Consider the following 19671-nt stretch of genomic DNA (forward strand, 5'->3'; position numbering starts at 1 on the left):
CATAAGAGCTTCCAAGCCTGACACTAAAAGGAGAGACATCACATGGTGCAGGAGGGGAGACAGGACTCCCTCCTTAGCTCATTGTATGGATTACCCCTTTAAAGACAGAGGAGGGGACTGCTGGAAGAAGGGAAGGCTTTCTCATTTTAACAAATAGCTTTTCAGCCACCGCAAATGATTTCTGCAAAGCTATTAGTTCACTCTTTTTTTTCCCCCACAGATAAAAAAAAACAAAACAAAAAAAAAAAGCCCTAAAATTGATTCACCATCTATAAATAAAAAAGAATCAATAGTAAAATTTCTAGCTAATTCCCTCTCCCTCTTCTCTCCTTGGACTATTTGTTATCTTAGAAATACTTGTCTGGGAGAAAAAAAAAGAGAAACATCATCAATTCCAGACTGCGACGTGCTCCTCCGCCTTGCCCTGCAGCCCTCCTCTCCTCTTCTCTCCTCTCCTCTCATCGTGTGGAGAGAGACTGGTCCTTCAGATGTGCCTGGCTCCTCTTCTCTGGCTTGCTGCCAGCATGGCTGTTCCCTGGGCCTCGCTGGGCAGTGCATTTAAAGTGCGGCAGTTTGTCCTTCCTGCCAAAGGAAGAGAGAGAGGACAGGTACTGTCAGACACTGTGGTGTTGCAGCAGCAGGTACGTGTGTGTGGGGTGCGCTCTGAGGAGAAGCCATGTGTGAAGTCTCACAGTGAAGCGCATCTGCAAGGAAGGCTTTGGCAGCTCGACACAAATTAGAGGTGGTTAAAGACCAGCTGGTCCCATCATCCTCTGGCCAGAGCAGGGTTAGTCCTTCCAGGAGGCTTCAAGGGCTTTGGGCTAGCTCTGAGCTCTCCAAGAAAAGGGCCCCACCGCTTCCCTTTGGGTGAGGCACTTACCACTGTTTTCTCCTTGTGGTGGTGCATCCACTCATTCACGACACTCCTCACTGTGGCTCCCGTGCACCTGAAATGTTTCACTTCATTTCCGCTCGTTAACAGCCCTCCTATCACTGTGAATATTTCCTTCTGGGGCATGTACCGTTCACAGGACAGCTGGGTTCACGCGTCTGCTCACCACTGGGTTGCCCCCACTGCCAGAGGTGTTCACAGCTGGGTCAGACTCTTTGGTGACAGACTCCCACTGCGTGGCCTGGGAACACCCAACACATGATGCCAGTGCTTCCAGCACCCAGACCTGTGCCTTCAAAGAGCTCAGTGTGACACTGCTATTTCATCATGCCTGTTAACTCCAATTATCTAGCAGTCATGCCAAACTTCAGTTGTCACTATTAATTGGAGTGTGGCGCTTCCAGTGCCCCTTTCAGGCTACAGCCCTAGCAGAGCAGTGGGAGTTTTACTACTGATCTCCAAAGAAGCAGGGTTATGCTAAATAAAAAGTGATGCCCTTAAGAGTTCACAGTGTAAGATCCGATCTCCTTACAACCCAGCACCACAGAACCAGCTCCCCAGCTTTCCACAGCTTGTCTGGGGGACAGACCTGCTTTCTAAACCTTTGGTTCCTGACAAGTCTAACTACTTGTTTCCCAGAAAAAGCATTCCTGGGTGTGTGTTTACAGTGTGCATGATGAATGTTTGCTACTTTAAGGAAAAGCAAATATCTATTATCAGTTAATTCTGTAACATTTCTATTCTGTGTAATTATAAAGCCTCTTTGCTTAGAAGCCTTAATTAAAATTTTCCATTTCATGGCCCAGCACTCTCGCTGCCTCTCTTCCCTCCAGGTCCTGACACGCTGGTCACAGCAAGATGGGCACAAGTGACCAGACAGCCTCAGCCCTGGGCTGGCTGTCTGAGCAAAGCCAGGTATGGGGAAAAGGGGTCACAACTCCCACCATTATACCCAGAGCCTTTGCTTTGATGAGAGGCTGAATGTCCAAGGGTGTGGGTCCTGCAGCACCATCCCTCGCTCAGGGTGGCTCGGCCAGAACCAGGATATCCCAGAGTGGGAAGCTTCACTTCACAGCCCCCTGCCAGCACTGTCAGGTCTCACTGGGACTGAAAAGGTGCCTCTGAGACAAACACTGGGACCAGGAGCCAGAGGAACCAGCTTTGGCTGCCCACTGACAGCAAGGCAGCCCTACAACCCTGCCTGTGGACTGCCAGTGGGGAGAGCGGGGTCCCTCCAGACTCACCCCAAAGCAGGACCAGCTCTGAGCAGCCATCACCATCCCCTGCAGATATACCTCAATAGCATCTCCTTTGTAAAAGCACAAAACCTGACTATCCACTCGAATCCCAAGGAAGGTAATCAAACCATGCTGTCAGCCTTGCTCACACCAGCCAAGGGGCTCCAGTGAGCCTTTGGGGTGCCCCCTCAGACAGCTCTTGGCCCTTCCAATACCTGCAGTGCCCTGCTGATTTTGTTCATTCAGCCCCCACTGCTATGGCAGGAGACAGATGAGAAGGTCCTCTGCTTGTGCCTGATCTACTCTTTGAGCTCTCAGTCTGCTCCCTCAAAGACCAGTTATCTTTACTCTCCGTGGCAGCTGCAGACCTCGGGCAGGCTGGTGTTGGTGCTCTACCAAACCATACTGAGACTCAAACACTGGGAAGGAGAGGACCTGTCTATCACACAGCCATGTTACCAAAAGTGAAGACCATGCAGCAGACCTGGGGAGAACTGAAAAGAGCAGAGATGAAAACCCGGGTCTCTTGATCCCTCTACCTTGACTTACCCCAAGGTGAGTCCAAGGAATCGGGCCCCTCTAAAGCTGCTGGCTGTAATGACACAGAGAAACCTGCCTTCCCCACCACACAGGCATGTGTTTGTCAGTGCTCCTGCTTTTAGTTGCAGAAGAAGGTTTTAATATGCATTAAAAAAGATTTGAAATAATGCAGGGGCTGATGGGGCACAGGGCTTAGAGGGCTTTGCCTCCACCAGCCCTCCCCTCCTGACCACTGTCACAGCTGCCTCCAGTTCAGCATCTACTGCACCTCCACAGTGCAATCACCAACCTAAGGCACAGTGGTATTTTGAAGAGAAACACTGAGACAAAAATAAATAAATTAGGGCCCTGGAAGGGAGACCTGAAAGGCACAGTGAAGTGAGAACAAGCCGTTTCTCTGGTTGTGTGTATAATCACATTGACATGTTCCTAGACAACACCGGAGACCCAAACACAGCAGCAGCTGTGGATCAAATGCAGAATCACGCAAAACATTGGAAACCCAGCCAGCCAGTCCATTCCCTGCCCTGAGGCTGCATCAGCACTGCCCATGTCGCTGCTGACAGCCTGCCTGCCTGCCTGCTCCCAGGGCACAGCCAGTGCCGGACAGGCGGGCAGGGCTCAGTTCCTGGCTCGGCTGTGTGATCCCATGCAGGCCTCATTTCTCTGCACCCACTGGTCCAGTCCACTGGAGCAGCACTGCTGAATGTCATTCCCATTCTCCTCTGTGCAAGTGAAGGAAATGATATAATACAAAATATGTAAAGAGGATAAAAATGGGTCTTAAACTTCCTTCCTTTTTCATGATTTGACTAACACAGAAAAGGAGATCTTGCCTTACAGGTGGGACTTTTAGACACTGGTCTTTTTGTAGCCATCCAGGCATCCACTGAACTGAAGGATCGTGAGTATCAACCACTCACATCAGGTACTTGTGACAAAGTGTTTTTTTGGGACCTACAGCCAGCTGAGAGACAGTCACAATCAAACCACAGCTCTGCTACATGTTCATCGCACAGACAACAGTTAATCTTGCAGCCGTGCAAACTGTTTTGCAAATTGAAATCTCAGAGGCATAGCAATTACAATACCAAATTTATACCACATCTCTCACTCAACTAATTGTACATCCAAAAAATCACCACTTGAATAATCTGAATACATTCACCTTTACAGCTAAAAAACCCTCCACTACATGCTTGATCTCAACACAATTTTGAGTTACAGAACCCCATGGGAAAAAATGCCAACCTCTGATTTCAACAGGAAAATTGCTTCTATCTAAATACAGCAGATGCATAATTCACACTGAGGTCTAAAAGCTTAGTGTTCCCTATATACATCTACTCTGAATGCAGTGTATATGTTCACATCCAAAACTGTACCTTGGTAGGAAATCTTAAAGGTTTTAAAATGAATCAGCAGACATACAAACTGGGCTGATGTTTAGGATGAGCTGAGCTTTAGAGAGCCACCACCATGGGCACACTTGTGCCACTGTGGCATTTTAAGCTCTTTCACAAACACATGTTTTGATTTTTGTTTCCATCTGGTGAAGCAAGGTGAGGTGGGGAGATTTGAGTTAGTGACTTTGCAGCTGGTGTATTAAAGAAAGTAAAAATAGAAGAGTCTTGGTGTTTAAATTGTTGCAAAGGGAGGAGAAAATTAAGTTATTCGAGCCATGTGAGCGGGATCGAAAATGAGTCATCAAGGCTGGAAAATGGGTAACCTCTGATCCCTGAAACTAAGAAATGTGGCTGCTGTCGTGTGGCTGCTGATCTAATTTTTACACTTTCCCCTCCATCCTGAGGAGACACGTTTCCATTGCGCCCATCACACTGAACAATCAGTGCCTGATCACTTCCAATGCTTCACTCTCAGGGATGCACAATTAACCAGTGCCATGTTTGACACTGCAAGGGGAGCGCAGTATTTTCTGGGAGTGCCTGACAAGTTTCAATCGTAAAGAACACAAACCAAATGACCCGGCAGATAATGACAGCCAGTGCCCTGGCAGTTAGATAATGTGCATGCTCCAAAGCAAGGCCAATTAGAAGCAATAAAAACAAATTTGAAATGTTAGAGCAAAGGTCTTTTTTTTTTTTTTCCAAGGGGTCACCAGCACCTATTTCCAATAAGTGAGCATATAGTCATGCTTGCCAGGTGACCACCCATCCATTACAGCAGATTGTGATTTCTGGGCCTTACAAACCCCACTAATGTGGTGTGTGGAGAATCCCAGCACTACCTGGAAATCTCATCAGGTCCATGTCCTGTGGCTTTGCCTTTCTGAATGCAGGGGCTGGCCCATTCTGCTTATAGAGAAGGCAGATATTAGAGCCTGCTCCCCAGGAGAGTGTGCAGATGTCTCTCCCTCCACCACAGAAGGGATCCTGTTACTTGCCATCCATCCCTCAGTTCCTAGCCTCCCTCCCTGGCTCAGTGCAGCAAGACACACCTGCTTCATCCAGGAGACAATGCACAGAGGCAGGAATAATTGGCTTGTGACTGGAGCCACACTATCGGGCAAGTGAAGGAGAAGTGGCCACTGTTACAATCAAGGCACGTGGCTCACACACAGCCACCCTTGTGTATCTTTGCTGACCCTGGAGCAGGAAGCTGCAGAGAGGATGGGCATAGGTTTTATCTTGCCTCCTGTCCTCCCATTTCCTAAGGAGCAGCAGAAGAATAATGGATTGCACTTACCTGAGGAGACGTAGCAGAAAATGACAGTCTCTTGAGTTTGTTCAAGGGAGCAATACAATACTGGGATTCATGTGCTGTGTGCATCAGACGTTACCCATGTCGACCCACCCTTCACATAAGTCCCTGTCTCTGCTTTCAGAGCAGAGTGCTCTGTCCTGCTCTTTAGTAATACAGGAAAAGCCCATACCAGGGTGATGCATGAAGTAAATCTGCTTACTGAGCCCTGGCTTCCTCAGAGCAAGAAGACCAGGGAAGGAAAAGGAAAGCAGGTGGGTATCTGCAAGCATATCTTTGTGAAGATGCCTGTGAGAGCTAATCCAAATACATTTAGGGTATAAATGCAAAGCTGATTAGTGAAACCACAGCAAGGTCCTATGTGGATACGCTCCTTCAGAGTTAAAGTAGCCATAATTCAATTTATTCATTTAGCTCATTTCCAAAAAGTAAATTAAGGTGGAGTAAATTAAATTAAAACAGCTGACAGCACCTTCATTTTGAAAGGGATTGTTAACATGGACCCAATCTACTTCATGCAGTAATGCAGATTATTTTCTCCTGCTAGGCCACCCGTCAGGCAGATTGGCTCCCTGTCCTTAAGTAATTTTACACACCCTCTGAAAGCAGGACGTGTATTTGGGTGTTTGCATGTGCTTAAATCCAGGGTAAAATCCCTGCAGCTGGCATTCTGTTTCCCGAGTGTTTGAGAAGCTAATTGTTGTAATGAGGAATTTTGGTGAGGCGCCTCTGCTGGGAGCTGGCCAAGCACTGCTCATCTCCCTAAACTCTGTAAATGAATCCTTTTCACTGAACCCACGCAAATGTGTCACTGTTCAAAACCTGGAAGGTGTTCTTTAACGACAGCTACGAGTATCAAGAGTTGCATAAAACATGCAGACGCATGTGGGAGTGAGCTGACAGATTATAATTACCAATAAAGAAGGGGAAAAAATCCAAAAAATTAATTTTTGAGGCAAAACATATAATTTGCTTTTAAACCTTAATAGTGCTCCCATTACTAATACAATTTACAGACATGAAAATCAGCTTGAAGGTGTTTTAAGTCTTCAGCAGTTTTGTGGTGCTTTTTTGATTGGTTTGGGTTTTTTTATTTTTTTTCTTGTTGGTTGGGAGTTTTTTTGTTTGGTTGGTTGGGTTTTTTTGGTTTGTTTTTGGATGGGATGGGATTTTTGTTGGTTGGTTGGTTGGTTGGTTTGGTTTGATTTTGGGGTTTTTGTTTGTTTGGTTTTTTTTAAATTTTCCTTTTAAGGAAAAATCTACAGACCAACAAGAGATGATAAAGCAATGAGTATTTTTAGACACTCCTATGAGCTTTGTACTGTTTGAATACGTAAGGAGCCAGGTAAGACAGTCCCACTTGTCCCTACAAAAGTGATATAGCTCTAGGGCACTCATGGACCAGGTCCTGGTAGAATCTCTGAAACAGGTTGCAGTCCTCCCACCAAGGAAGCTGGGATGGTGATGGGGAGTTTTTTCTGCCCTCATTCCATTTCCTTCCCCTACAAACTGTAAGGCATTTTGCTGACCTTTCAAATTTGGTCTAGAACATTTTTTTCTGTTTATTACACTCTGTTCTCGTCTTAGCCACTGAAAATGGTGGGGGGAAGGACAACAAGACAATGATTTAAGTTTGGGAGAAGTGAGCTGGGGATGGCAGCAAACAGAGCTCCTCAGGAATGACAAGAAGCCATCTCTATAAAGCACAGAGGTGGCTTCACTCCCAGCTCTCACGTCAGTCATGGCCAGGTCAAAGAAAGCACTACCAAGTGTAGGCAAAACCTCAAAAAAACATGAAGGCAGAGATTAGAGGTGTAGAGAGGAGTTTTTCTGAAATACAGGAAGAGGTGAACTGGGAAGAATATCCCAGACCCCATGGGGCAGAGGGACTCACCTATAGCACATGCCAGAGAGCAGCACATCCCTGGGATGGTATCAGTCTGAACCCATAAGACACACAACCTATGGACACAGATGTTTAGTGTTGAGATGGGGCTCAAAACCTGAAAGGCAGAGTTATCCTGGCAGAAGGACCTGCCTTTGATCAGCCTGTGCCCACACACAGAAAGACTCCCCAGCTCCACCCGACGTGATGCAGAAGACGGTGCCCATCGGCTCTGAGGAGGATGGGACAGTCCCGTGGGCCTACTCAGCCTGTTGGATACACAGCTGTGCATTCATACATCATCATTAAGGCTGCAAAGTCAAGCAGCAAAAGGAGGAATTGCCAGAATAAAGGCTGTCAGAGCAATTTTAATTCAAGCTCCTGGCGGATATGCCTTCTGATGGGGTCTTTAATTACCTCATCACAGTCTACTTTTTCTTCAACAAGGCTGCTGCTTTATTCAGGGCACGATGGACGGGCAGCAATTAATGAAGGGCCAGTCAATATTTTGTTCTGTCCTTTTTTTCATTCAGTGTGTGGCCCCAGGCATTATTTGCCGCATGCCGTCAAATCCCTGCTCTTAGAATTATTCATCTTCTCCTGGCCTTTTCTCTCAAGTGAATCAGTGTAGCAACTGTGAGCTTCCCACACAGGAAGGCATTTCTTTTCCAACACTCCTGTGAGCAGAGCACCTGGGTTTTACCAACTGGAAAATATGGGGCAGGCATGAGCTGCAGAATGCTCCACCAGCAAGGCCCAGGTGGGATTTTTCAGGGTACCCACATGATGTCTGTTCAAATCCCAGCTTCCCTAACCTCAGCCAGAGCTGTTTGCAGACTCAGCACTTCAGTGTGTTCAGAATATGAGAAACATGGAACCGATGGCTCTCAGATAAAAAATGTCAGTGGTTTAAGGAGGTGAGAGCTCCTTTGCTGATGCTGTGCTGGAGCAGGGCTCTGCTGCACAGTGAGCCAGAGTGAAAGAACAGAGTAACGCTGATATGGGCAAAGGGATGGACTTCAGTCCATTCAAAGTGACTGGAATTTATGAATTTTTCAGCAAAAAATCTGTTTTCTTACCTTAGCCTTTCCCTGTAACAGCTCTACTCTGCTTTCTCTTAATCTCTTATGAATTTTTCACCTTTTACTAACAATTTCAGTGGAGGATGTTTCTCACTTTCGACCCAAGCAATCTTAACCTTTCCTTTGGCACAAGTAGAAAGAGGCAAGAGCAGGACAGAGACTCAGTAAGAGGACAAGCTCCCTATGCCACTGCCAGCATCAGAGGGAGCCCCACTCAAATGGTTCTCAGTGAGCACACTGGGAGCAGAACTCGCTGGTCACTAAACAGCTTAGAAAAGGACAATATCAAGAGGAAAGAAAGGGCATGAACCTTCACTGCTACCTGACAGCCCCTTTCTGCACTGGGCTCTCCTGCTCTGTGCCCACTTAACCCACCCTTTGTGTCCAGCACGGGCTCTCCTGAGCCTCTCTCAAGCACATCTAAGTGGCAGCGCTCTCTTCTCCAGCAGCTTCTGTAGGCAGCACAGCGTTCTCTCTCACCCTGCTAGAAATTCATGGGCCTGCTGGCTTGTCACGCCAGAGAACATCCAGCATTTTCAGCAAGGCTTTTAATTCATTAGCTCACATAGGAAAATATTCTAACCTTCCTGCCCTCCCCGGCTGAGTCATTGACGCTTTCCTATCTCGCCGCAGACACATCACCTTCAGGATAATAATTGCTTAGCAGGCGGATAACAGGGGACATTATCTTTCTGAACCGGGTGTTTATTTGGGATCACGGGGTCTCCCTGCGACGAGGACTGCAGGACACATTGGGGTTACTGTTTAAAACAAGTCCTGACCTCCCCTTTGCAGGCTGTGGGAAACCCTGTGTGGTCACTGGGCTTGCTCTCAAGGGGAACTGGGGGAAGGGGTCAGAGGGAAGGGGCTGAAGGGTTCTGGGAAGGACTCGATGAGCTGTGGTGGGAGGGAGGGTGCAAGGGAGAATAACCACAAAATAAAGAGCTGTCTAAGAAGTAAAGACAGTGCTAAAAAGAACACCCTTGAAGCGTTTAATTTTCATGTCTGACCTCTCTACAGACTCAGTGCATAGGCCAGAGGTCTTTTCAGGGATCTGAGCTATTTGGGGACTTGAGATTTGCCCAAAGGCTCCTTCCGATACAGAGGGAGCAGAAGGTTCTAAACTTGTTGTCTGCAGCTGTCTACAGTTGCCTACAGCTGTGACCACCCCCTCTCACTGGTGAGGACACACTGGGAGGAAAGAGGGTTGCCCAGAGCAGAGTTAGGAGCCCCAGAAATCACCCCAAACCTTCAGAGATTATCACCACAAAGATAGGTTCAGCGTTATTTCCTAGCAACCACCTACTCAGGGATAAAACACAGCACCCCAACTGCCCTTGCCCATGCACAGAAGGCTCAGCAAAGACTTGAGGGCTCCAGCCTAAACATCACATTCATGGGAGTCTCTCAGGAAGTCAGGGGAGCCTGACTCCTGGGAGGGCAGTGGCCATAGTTCCATAGCAAGGAACCGAAGGCCCCATCACTGGAACACGTTGCCCAGAGAGGCTGTGGATGCCCCATTCCCACAAGTGCTCAAGTCCAGGCTGGATGGTGCTCTGAGCAACCTGATCTAGCAGAACGTGTCCCTGTCCGTAAAGTGGGGTTGGAACTGGATGATCTTTAAGGTTCCTTCCAACCCAAACCAGACTATGATTCTATGACATGTTTATCTACAGGTGGCACTTGACCCAAGGGCTTCTGTAGGCAAGAGCTGGTGGAATTTAACCACAGTTCCAGCCAACCAGTTGGATTCACTTACAGGCACATAAGCACAGTATACACAGAATCACAGAACACAGATATAGCTCTTTCTCTTGACCTCTTGAAATAAGCTGCAGAAGCATTTGGGATAGCAGAGGGTACCTTACCTCCAGCCTCAATCTTGGTTCTGTAACCAGAGCTGTTGCATCAGTTCTTGCTTCTTGCTCCAGATGATCCTAATTCAGTTCCCACTGAACTGCCTGCATTGTCTATACTGTATGATGGCTGCTCTCTGGCAGCCTGACTGCATGGACAAAGCTCTTGAAAGGTGCCTGAATTTGGGTACCAGCCCTGTTTCTGACTCTGAGGTCCATCTCCTTTCTGTGCCTAAATTTCCTTCTCTGAAACATGGTGATTCCAACATAAACATTTCCTTCGTTAAGATCTTTCTGTCAGATCTGCTCTGCAAGTGTTGCAGGTTGTTGCTATTTCCAGGCCTATCATTATAACACATTTTGGCTGCACTAATTTCCTCAAACAGAAATTGTTCTGCCTGTAGTAGGCTGGGACAAAGCAGCCAATTAGTTGTCCCTTACACGTTTATTAACTCTGCAGCTTTCTTTCAATGAGTATGTGGAATCTGGTAATGTTTTAATATATTTTCATAAACTGTGGGCACAACATGTCCTGTTTCGAGCTAATAACCGTGCCATATAATTAGTCCTGATTACACAGATATTTAGTATCATTTTACATATTCCAGTCCTTTCCTAGTGCCACTGCCTAGCCAAGGCATATTTAAAGCCACAGCCATCTCCCTTCTGTTTCTCAGCAGTTTGAAGCTGTTAACTGCAAACCTCTCCAAAAGGAAACCTTTCAAAGAACAGTTTCATTTCACTGGTGTACATTTTATAGATATACAGGCTCTGATCAAATGTCAGGTAACAAAGCCCAGGATACAATTAGAAGGCATTTGTCTACTTGCAGGGAAAAGCTGGTATTTGAAAGCCATCAGGAAATTAACAACATGAATCTTTAAAAATCTATTCCTTAAACATCTGTTGGCATTGGGCTGAACATTAACCTTATTTAGGATTTTACCGTGAGGTAGCACTTCCCAAACAAAAGATCTCTCACCCTATTAGGCTCTGGTGGAGGAATGAGAAAAATTTGCTCTGAGCAACCCGATTGTAGATGTGTATCTTTCCCTGCTGGCGTGGCTGTCTCTATAGAGATGGACATGGATATTTGATGAGATTAAAATGCTTCAGTTACCACTGTCAGTGGTTCTTTAATTTAAAATGAAGAAAGCAAACAAACATTCCTTTTGATGAGGTAACTGAATGATGCTACAGAAAAGCACTTTGCTGTCAGGTGGTAATTAGGTTCAGTAATAGTTGTGGGTTTTTAGCCTTGGAGGCTGTGGCCCCTGGGAGTCTGAGAGAAATGATACATTCAATTTCCGGAGGAGAGGAAGATGCTGGATGCTTTTCTCTGCTAACCCTGCAGGTCTCTGCAGATAAGAGCATTCAGAGCTGCAGTGCTGACAATCCTCCTTGAGCCAGTCTAAACTGTGGTGTCAAGATCACAAACAGAAAAGGGAGATGGGCTCAAAGCAGGGTGTTTAAACACCTAATGCAGGCAGCCTGGCTCTGACCATATATATAAGGAGCTGCCAGAATGGCTGCAATGAGAGGATTTTTAAAGGCTGCAGAAGAAACTGCAGCAATTGCTCTCTGGTCTGGGCTGATATTTGTAACATCCATCTTACACATCACTAGAAAATCTTCAATAGGAAAGTGTTCCTTTGCAAACAAGTAACTGTTCCAACAGCTACTTTTTTTAGGGAGGAAAAAAGTGGGGAGAATGAGGGAGTGAATCTCAAGGCTCAGCTGCCTCCCTTGCCAATTTGGAATTGCCTTTTCCATTGCAAAACATAAATTATATTTGGTTGTGCTGTTAAGAGTTGAAACCCAAATGAAACAGTGCAATTGACCCAAATGCATTTAAATGAAAATTTTGAGTTTGGGGGCATTATTGCTGTTTTCTTAGAACAGAGGTAAATTCTGAATATGGTGTTTCCCATGAAACAGGTCTGGTTCCTGCTCTGCTTCTCTCTTCATGTTGCTACATGGCTTTTCCAGTTCAAGAAATGATGGTTCTCAAAAACAGTGAAGTGGTATCTCCCTCGCTCCTCACACAAGCTATGGGACACTGAAAGGACTCAGCTGGCCAACACCAGAGATGTGGCCAAATGCTGAGGCATTTCATGCCTTTGTGCATTGCTCACCAGTGCCTTACTTCATATCCTACTTTCTTTTGGATTAACATCCACTGAGCTTGTTGTAAAACCGGAGTGAGGACTTACAGCGAGAGGGGATCCCCAGGTAAAATGTCCCAGCTGGACTGGCAGAAGGAACCTGCCACCTGGCTGCCAGCCCTGCAGCAGGTCCAAGGGGGGATGGAGAACTCTGCCTTTAGCACAGGCTTGCCAGTAATTTCCTGAAGCACTGAAAAAGTTTTCACTTCCAGAATTAAAACTTTGTAAAATAAAGTGGGTCTGATTCACTCTCAGGAGATAAATGAAGGGTAAGTCCATTAAAGATACTGGTGTGAGATTGGTGTACAGCAGACAGAATTCAGGAAAGATATCGATATCTCCAAAATCCTCTGAATACTTTTTCAGACAGAAGCCAGGTATCTTTCCTGAACATAAATGCTTTATTTCCAAATGGAATTTCAATAAAATAGGCACAGTTAGACTAGCACGCTTATTATAAAGCCGTAGTGCAGTAGAACTGAAGTTTAGTCATGAAAAGTATTAAAAAAGCAGCCCTGCTAAAGCAAGAGAAATTGCTTTCTGACCTACCGAGTTTTAGGAGTAGTTCCTAGTGGTCTCTCCACCAAGGAGTTCAGCCTGTAGTAATCCAAGAACGTCCTGGCCACATTTCTTCCAAGCTTCATATCTGGGAGTTCTTAATTAAGGAACATTTTTTAAATCATTAATAATCATAATAATAATAATAATAATAATAATAATAATAATAAAAGTAGCCTTTAAAGGTAAATTATTGCTATTTAATGCAAGAGCAAGTTTTACACTAACCATCCCACAGTGCTCAAGCTTCAGGCAAAATGACTTATGCAAACAGATAAGGTGGGGGTCATCTTGTTTTCTTCTTGTTTTCACAGGCAGATGCTGCATAAAACCACAGACAGGAGGAAACAATCTCCCTTTCCCCCCACGCCTGGTTGCAGATCCCTGTGGTTCTCATGAAATAATGCACTAGACAAAAGGGGCCCTCCAATTTCCACATTCAGGGAAAATAATTACCTATAAATGCTTGGATACAGGCAGTATTTCTGTGCTTGTATCCAGGAAACGAGGTCAGCTACATCATGGTATGAACCAGCCATGGACCAGTCTGCTGAAGGTTGGGATTAAAGCTGTAGCCCCCCCAAAAACCTTTGGCTCTGACCCCTACACTGTCCAGGGAGAATATGCTGTTCTTTACCTTTGTTGTATTCAGGATCTGAAAATGGTGATTTTAGCACTGAACTGGAAGGACAGTAGGTTACCTTAAGGAGTTCAGCAGTAACTCCAGTGTCTTCTCTCCTCACTAGCCATGATTTCTCCTTCAGTTTACCCTGAGCCCAGCATTAGGCAGGTGGTGCACATGAGAACTGCCACAGAGACCTCACATGCACAGGAATCAGACCTTCCTGAAGACTCAAGTGCCTAAAAAAAAGCTGAATAACCTGTGGATACATTGAAAAATAATATCCTAGACAACATGTACATAGGGTGAATGTGCTGCTTGTGTGAAATGTCAGCACTATGTCTGCTTGTTACAGAGAAGCATCTCCTTATCTACAGGGTGGGAGATATGAAGAGGATGCCATTATCCACAGCTGTATTATGGGGGCTGAAGATTCCTTTATTTGCCTGTTTGGAACAGATGCCTAGCCACACTACAATAACTCCACACTTCTTCAGGGCACTGTCCCAAATGGTCACCGTGGCGGGCATCTCAGCAGTGCTGATGCAGCAGCTGAGATGGGAACATAACCTGGGGAATCTAAAGAGACCTTTGCAATCCACACCCAGCAGTCCAGGAAAATAAACCATTGCTGGGTTGTTCTGTGTGCGCGCATGCATGTTCTGCTTTATCAATAGTTATCTGCTGATGTTTCCATTAGAAGAAAATTCCAGAAGTGCAGTGTCCCAGGGGCTTCCAGCAGCGCCTGTGAAGATGCTGGCTTCTAAATGAAGCTTTTATTACCCGCCCACTTACATTAGACACATCAAAACAAGTGAGCATGAGACATCAGGTTCAGGCATCACTGTGAGATCTCTGTTTACCACTTATTTATTTATTTATAAGGAAGGTCAAACTGACATGACAGTCTTTAGCTCTACTTCTGCAAAAAAGCATCCACCAGCTCTGCTAGTGCTGCAATGAGGTCCAGTTCTAGCGGCTGAGGACGACTCCTGACGCTGCTTTTCTCCTCGGTGATCTTGTCCCGCTTTTCCAGTTCCCACTGCTGTGCCTGTGATGGTTACACGGATCCGTCCCTTCTGTTTTGGGGTCTGTCCTGATACGCTCACTGCGATCCTAATACCATATGTGCTGCGGGCATCTATATCCTTCAGCCCAACGGCGCAGCACAGCCTGAACAGCTGGTGTTCCCGGCTGTTGTCTGCGTGGACAGGGAGAGCTGGTTGTGTGAATCAGCACCGGCTGTTCCCCGGCTGCGGCCGTGCCCAGCGAGCTCCCCTGCAGCCAGCGCCGGCGGGCGAGACCAACCGTACGTGCAGGAGGCTTCAGCAAGTCGGAGACAGCCTAAACTTTATCAATTCGAGGGAGGGCAGTGTTGCTTTGGAAGTGTTTTGTGATTGTCACCGGAGTTTGGGGGTGGCTGGGGGTAGCTTGGTTTCTGCGGATGTGAACTCAAAGCGGTGGCGAAGGTTAAGAGTTCAGAGTAGTCTGAGGAAGCGAGAAAGAAGGGGAGAGGGCTGTCAGACACTTCAGGGATTGAGAAGACTAACGTGGCTTGATCTTGTAGTTTCTTTCATTTACTCACCACTTTAAAGACATAAAGTGGTAATTGGACTCAGTAAAGTCTCTAGGACATTTTGTCAGTGCCAGCCTCAGAAAGCTCCTCTGCCAGAAATGGCCCTGCTGCCCTTTTCTCTCTCTGTCTACACTGCTTGTGTTTGCACAGTGGGAAACACCTGACCTGGTGTCCTGGGGGAGGAAGTCCTTAGATGAGAGTGGGTGCAGCCAAGGAAGTGGCTCCACGAGCTCCTGCCTTACAACTCTGCCTTAACCCTGACCAGCAGGAATCCAATTCCACTGCTGAGCTCAGGTCTCGGGAACAGCTTTCTAAACCTAAGGATGGCTAACCACTGGAACGACCTGCCTTAGCACATCTGGAAATCTCCCGACCAGCAGTCTTCAAGAACAGGTTAAACCCACAGCAAACATAAATGGTTTAGGTCTAATTGGTCCTGCATGGAGTTTGGGTAAGGAAGTGTAGAAGGGCCTCTAAGGCCACTTCACCCCATTTTCCTACAGTTCTGAACATACTTTTCAGCCCACACGGAGACCTGTTTGCTTTGTCAAAAAAGGTAAGGGTATTTTGCAGAGCATGGACACACGGATGGATGGAAAGTGTGAAGAAACTGGAAATGCAAACCTGTGCCACATGCAGCCACCAAAAACTCACAAAATTAGAATAACTTGCAGCTAGCATTGATGGAAAGAGACTCAAACCAGCATGGGATAAAAAATGTGCATGTTCTAATGTTGGTCTCTGCAGCCGTCCTACCCCCTCTGCTCTGCCTGTCGCTCCCGCAAAGGATGAGCGGTTTCTGTCATGGAAATCAGGCATCTGATACATAAAACCAGAAGCAGCAGTGTCAGTCTCTCCCTGTGACTGTCCAGCCTGGGTGAGGGCTGGCATGATTCACTCAGCAAGTGCCTGCAGCACATGTGTGCAGGACCAATGGAGAAAAGCAAATTAAAGCAATAACAGTTGCATTTATCTCAGGTGCATGGAAGACCCAAACTCCAGTTTGGCTTACAGTGGAGCAAGTAAGTAACAGCAACTGCAACCAGAACCCACTTTTGCTAGGTGGTTTGGTTTGTTGGTTGGTTTTTAACCAGCTTCCTTTCTGCAATCACACATGCTGTGTGCCCACAGGAACTCCCTTCCTAGCTTGAACTGCACTTGACAGAAGGATATTTCCCAGCTATTCCCATCACAGGAGCTCAGCTCATACGAGACAGTCAAAATCTACTTGGGAGAGTCATGGTGGAAACATGGGTGTATCTGGGTGTATCTTCACTTTTACTAGTGTCTGCAGTACCTTTTCGTCTCCCTTCCTCCTCCATAGACTTATTCCTCCGTGCTCCATATTTTTATCTGGAAGTGGGAACCGGTGTGCCCAATGTCCCTCTTGCAAACGCCCTTCTCACAGCATTCACGCTTTGAATGGCATGAGCAGATCTGGGGAGATTTCAGGACATTCTGTTTATGCACAACTCTGCCAAATTTCACAGATGTTAGGAAGTTCAAGAATTGTGATAGGTTCTCTGCAAAATCCCGGGTATTTATGATCCACACCATGCCCCACAGCCCAAAGCTTCCAGCCCTGGTAAGAAAAGAGGACATAGAGAACTCTCATAAGCCATTACTAGTTTTCAACTGACACGATTCATTGATCCTATTGTGAACAGTCTGCTTAAGCTCGAGCCTCTGGAAGCGCAGACACAGCCTCGTTCTGTCTGTGCATGGAGGCAATAAAAATCTCAATTTGGAAACCAGTTAGCAGTACAAGTCATTAGGGGAGGTACTAAATGTTGCTGCTTTAATAGCTCACTGATCCTTTAATAATGTCACTGCTGCAGAGCATGGTGGCACCATTCGCTCGCTTTTGTTTTGCTTTTTGAAATTCAGGGTCATTCCACTTTCAAGTGAGTAGATTATCTCTCTTTCCCCCTTCTGCCAGACACTGCAAACTGCTTTAAATAATTAGGAAAAGGATGGCTCCTTCAAATCCACCATCTCATTTTCATAAGGTCCAGTGTCATTGCTTTGGAAAAGCAAGAGAAACCGTGATGGTGGTAAGGATTTGACAAGGGCAAAACAGTTAGCAGCCCCCACTCATCTTTGATAAGTCCTGTGGGGTCTCTGCCAAGCAGATTGGATCTCTGGTTTTATGTCTCATCTAGAGGACAGTACCTCCATCAATTTGAAACACTGTGCTGTGTTATTAGCTTATGGAATTCATCCAAGTTTAGTCCTAAGCAGGATTTGAAATCGTGACCATTCAATCCAGAGGCATCACTGACCAGACCCACGCAAGTCTTTTGTTTCAGACAAACAGCTTTAAGTTATCCTAAAGACAGACAGAGGGGAAGGAAAAAAAAAAAAAAGAAAGGGAGAAAGAGGGGAAGGAAAATGAGAACAAAAAGAAAGATGAATCTTTTTAATAGCTCAAATTAAAAACCAGAAGAAGCTCTTTGTTCGACACAACTGAATTCTACAGCAAATCTCAGTCCGCCACAACAACAATCCTGTTATTTATGAAAAGAGGGTTATTTTGTGTGAGAGTCTCAGATGACTGTGGTCAGCGAGCATACTGTCAGCTTTGTACAATCTCAAGAGAAATATGGATGAGGTTTTCTCATCTGTGTATAACAGCTTCCATCAATGGATCAAACCCCTTCCTGACTCGAACAAGAGCTCTAATGGAAAATGGCATTACATGGCTTTAAGCCACCATGTTATATCATGCCCAGCCTGATCAGAGCTAGTCCTCTATTTTAGCAGAGCTGTTTTCACCAGTTACTTACTTATTTTGTTTCACAGTGCTGACACTGCTCTCTAATAAACAGGTGCTGCCCATATCACATCTCACTGGGGGTCCCACTCCAAGCAAAGTGTGACTGAGGCAACGTAGAGACTTGGTGGTGAAGCGGGGGTGGCAAGGGGGAGAGGGGCTATTCTATGGCTTTTCACCAGCATTTAACATGGTGCTGATGATGCATCCTTCTCCAAGACTCACTCCAAGGAAAAAAGGTTCTCAATGTCTAGTATATCTGGTTACATATTTCAAAATCGTTATCAAAGGAGGAAGCTTCTAAAATGAGAGTGTGGGGAGGGGATTGGACTTACCCCGTCCTCCCTGCTGACTTCAGAGGGAGCAGAACCTGTCCAGGCGAGCACTGAAGCTTCAGGCTGTTGGTTTTGCAGGGCTGTGAGGTGCGTGTGGCCACGCTTTCTGGGGAGAGTCTGGTGCTGCCAACAGGAACAGGGCTTCTCGTAGCTCCAGTGTGAGACACAGGCTCAATGTGGGAATTACTGGTGATACTGTCTCATGGTACTCAGCAGGTCAAACTAGAGAAATGCAACCAGACCATCCAGCCTTAAAACCTGTAAATGCCCTGAGCACTGCCAGCCTGGGAATAGCACAGGGACTTTCCCCTAGGAGAATATTTTCATTCCTAGCAGCCTCAGCTCCTGATCCCAGATGGGACAGATGCTTTTGGAAACGAAATGTAACAGCAATGACGAGCCTTCATTTTTATTCCTCTTGTGTGTTGTCAGGGAAGGCACCAGGCGGAAAACCCTGACCGACTATTTCAGGCTTTCAGGCCCTTTTCCTGAAATGCTTGATTGTGGTGGAAGAAATTACAAAGATGGGAGTTGTGCGCTCGTCTCCCTGAGTAATCAGAGGCCTGTAATTTTCTCTCCTCCTCTGAAAGAGGAGATTGAAGAACAGGTATCTTGGAGAGCACTGTTTTAGCTCTGCCAGAGGGAGTGTGCTGGAAGGACCACGCTGTGTTACTCACAAGCTCATTTCAGTACCAGCTATCGCCCTTGTCCTCCTTGGGAACTAAAATGAAACAGGAAGATCCCATCTAGATCTGGATGTGGGGAACAGAGGGAAAAGGCAAGAAGGTGGAGGTGCTGCATGGGAGCCAGTGCCTGGATAGAGCCAAGTGCTCCCAACCCTGCCATCAAGGGGCAGCAGAGACTGAAAGGGAGCAGAGGGGAATGTGGTGGAGCACCAGTGGATGCCAACTCTACCTTTCCAACCCAGAGTCACCCGTGAAGAAGACACCCAGCCGAGCACGTTCTACTACTGGTGAAAACCTGGATGTGATACTGAGCTGCAGTGGCCATAAAAAGGGAGTGTTTGATTCAACACAGGATCCAAGACACAGACAGGGACAGGAAATCCGTGGTTTCCAGAGCAAGCACCCCCGAAGTAACACTGGAAACACCACAGGGCCACAGCCCATTTTACCTGTGAATCCACACACCCTTTCTCAGTGCTATTGAACATGATTCTACAGGGACTTCTCCGGCTGCTGCTCCATTATCCTGACGCCATCTTCACATTGCTCCATGAAAGTTACATTTTATCCATCTTATGGTCCTGTTACACCACTGGGAGATGGAAGTAAATGTTAATCTGGCCTAACCTATAAAATGACCAAAGAAAATGGTTTATTTAGTATCTTGGCATTGCTGACTCCTCATGAGGTTTTCTAAGGGACAGAGGTCAGAACCAAGCTCACAGCTGAAAAAGAAAAACCC

At 46.3% G+C, this 19671-nt stretch overlaps 1 protein-coding gene across 1 annotated transcript in view; it reads right to left on the reverse strand.

The window, feature by feature from the left end:
- Window positions 1-238: 238 nt before the first annotated feature.
- The window catches only part of LOC114001750 (AGBL carboxypeptidase 4), a 179774-nt gene continuing 160341 nt past the window's right edge, over window positions 239-19671 (reverse strand). Inside the window, exons 5-6 of the mRNA XM_039384691.1 lie at window positions 12929-13025; window positions 239-582 (exon numbers count right to left, since the gene is read on the reverse strand). Of these exons, the coding sequence (XP_039240625.1) occupies window positions 459-582; window positions 12929-13025 (221 nt within the window). The 3' untranslated portion in view covers window positions 239-458. The remainder of the gene's footprint in view (window positions 583-12928; window positions 13026-19671) is intronic.

This window comes from Pipra filicauda, unplaced genomic scaffold (genome assembly GCF_003945595.2).
Source record: "Pipra filicauda isolate LSUMZ 115617 unplaced genomic scaffold, ASM394559v2 scaffold36_size6622888_pilon, whole genome shotgun sequence".
Lineage (NCBI taxonomy): Eukaryota > Metazoa > Chordata > Aves > Passeriformes > Pipridae > Pipra > Pipra filicauda.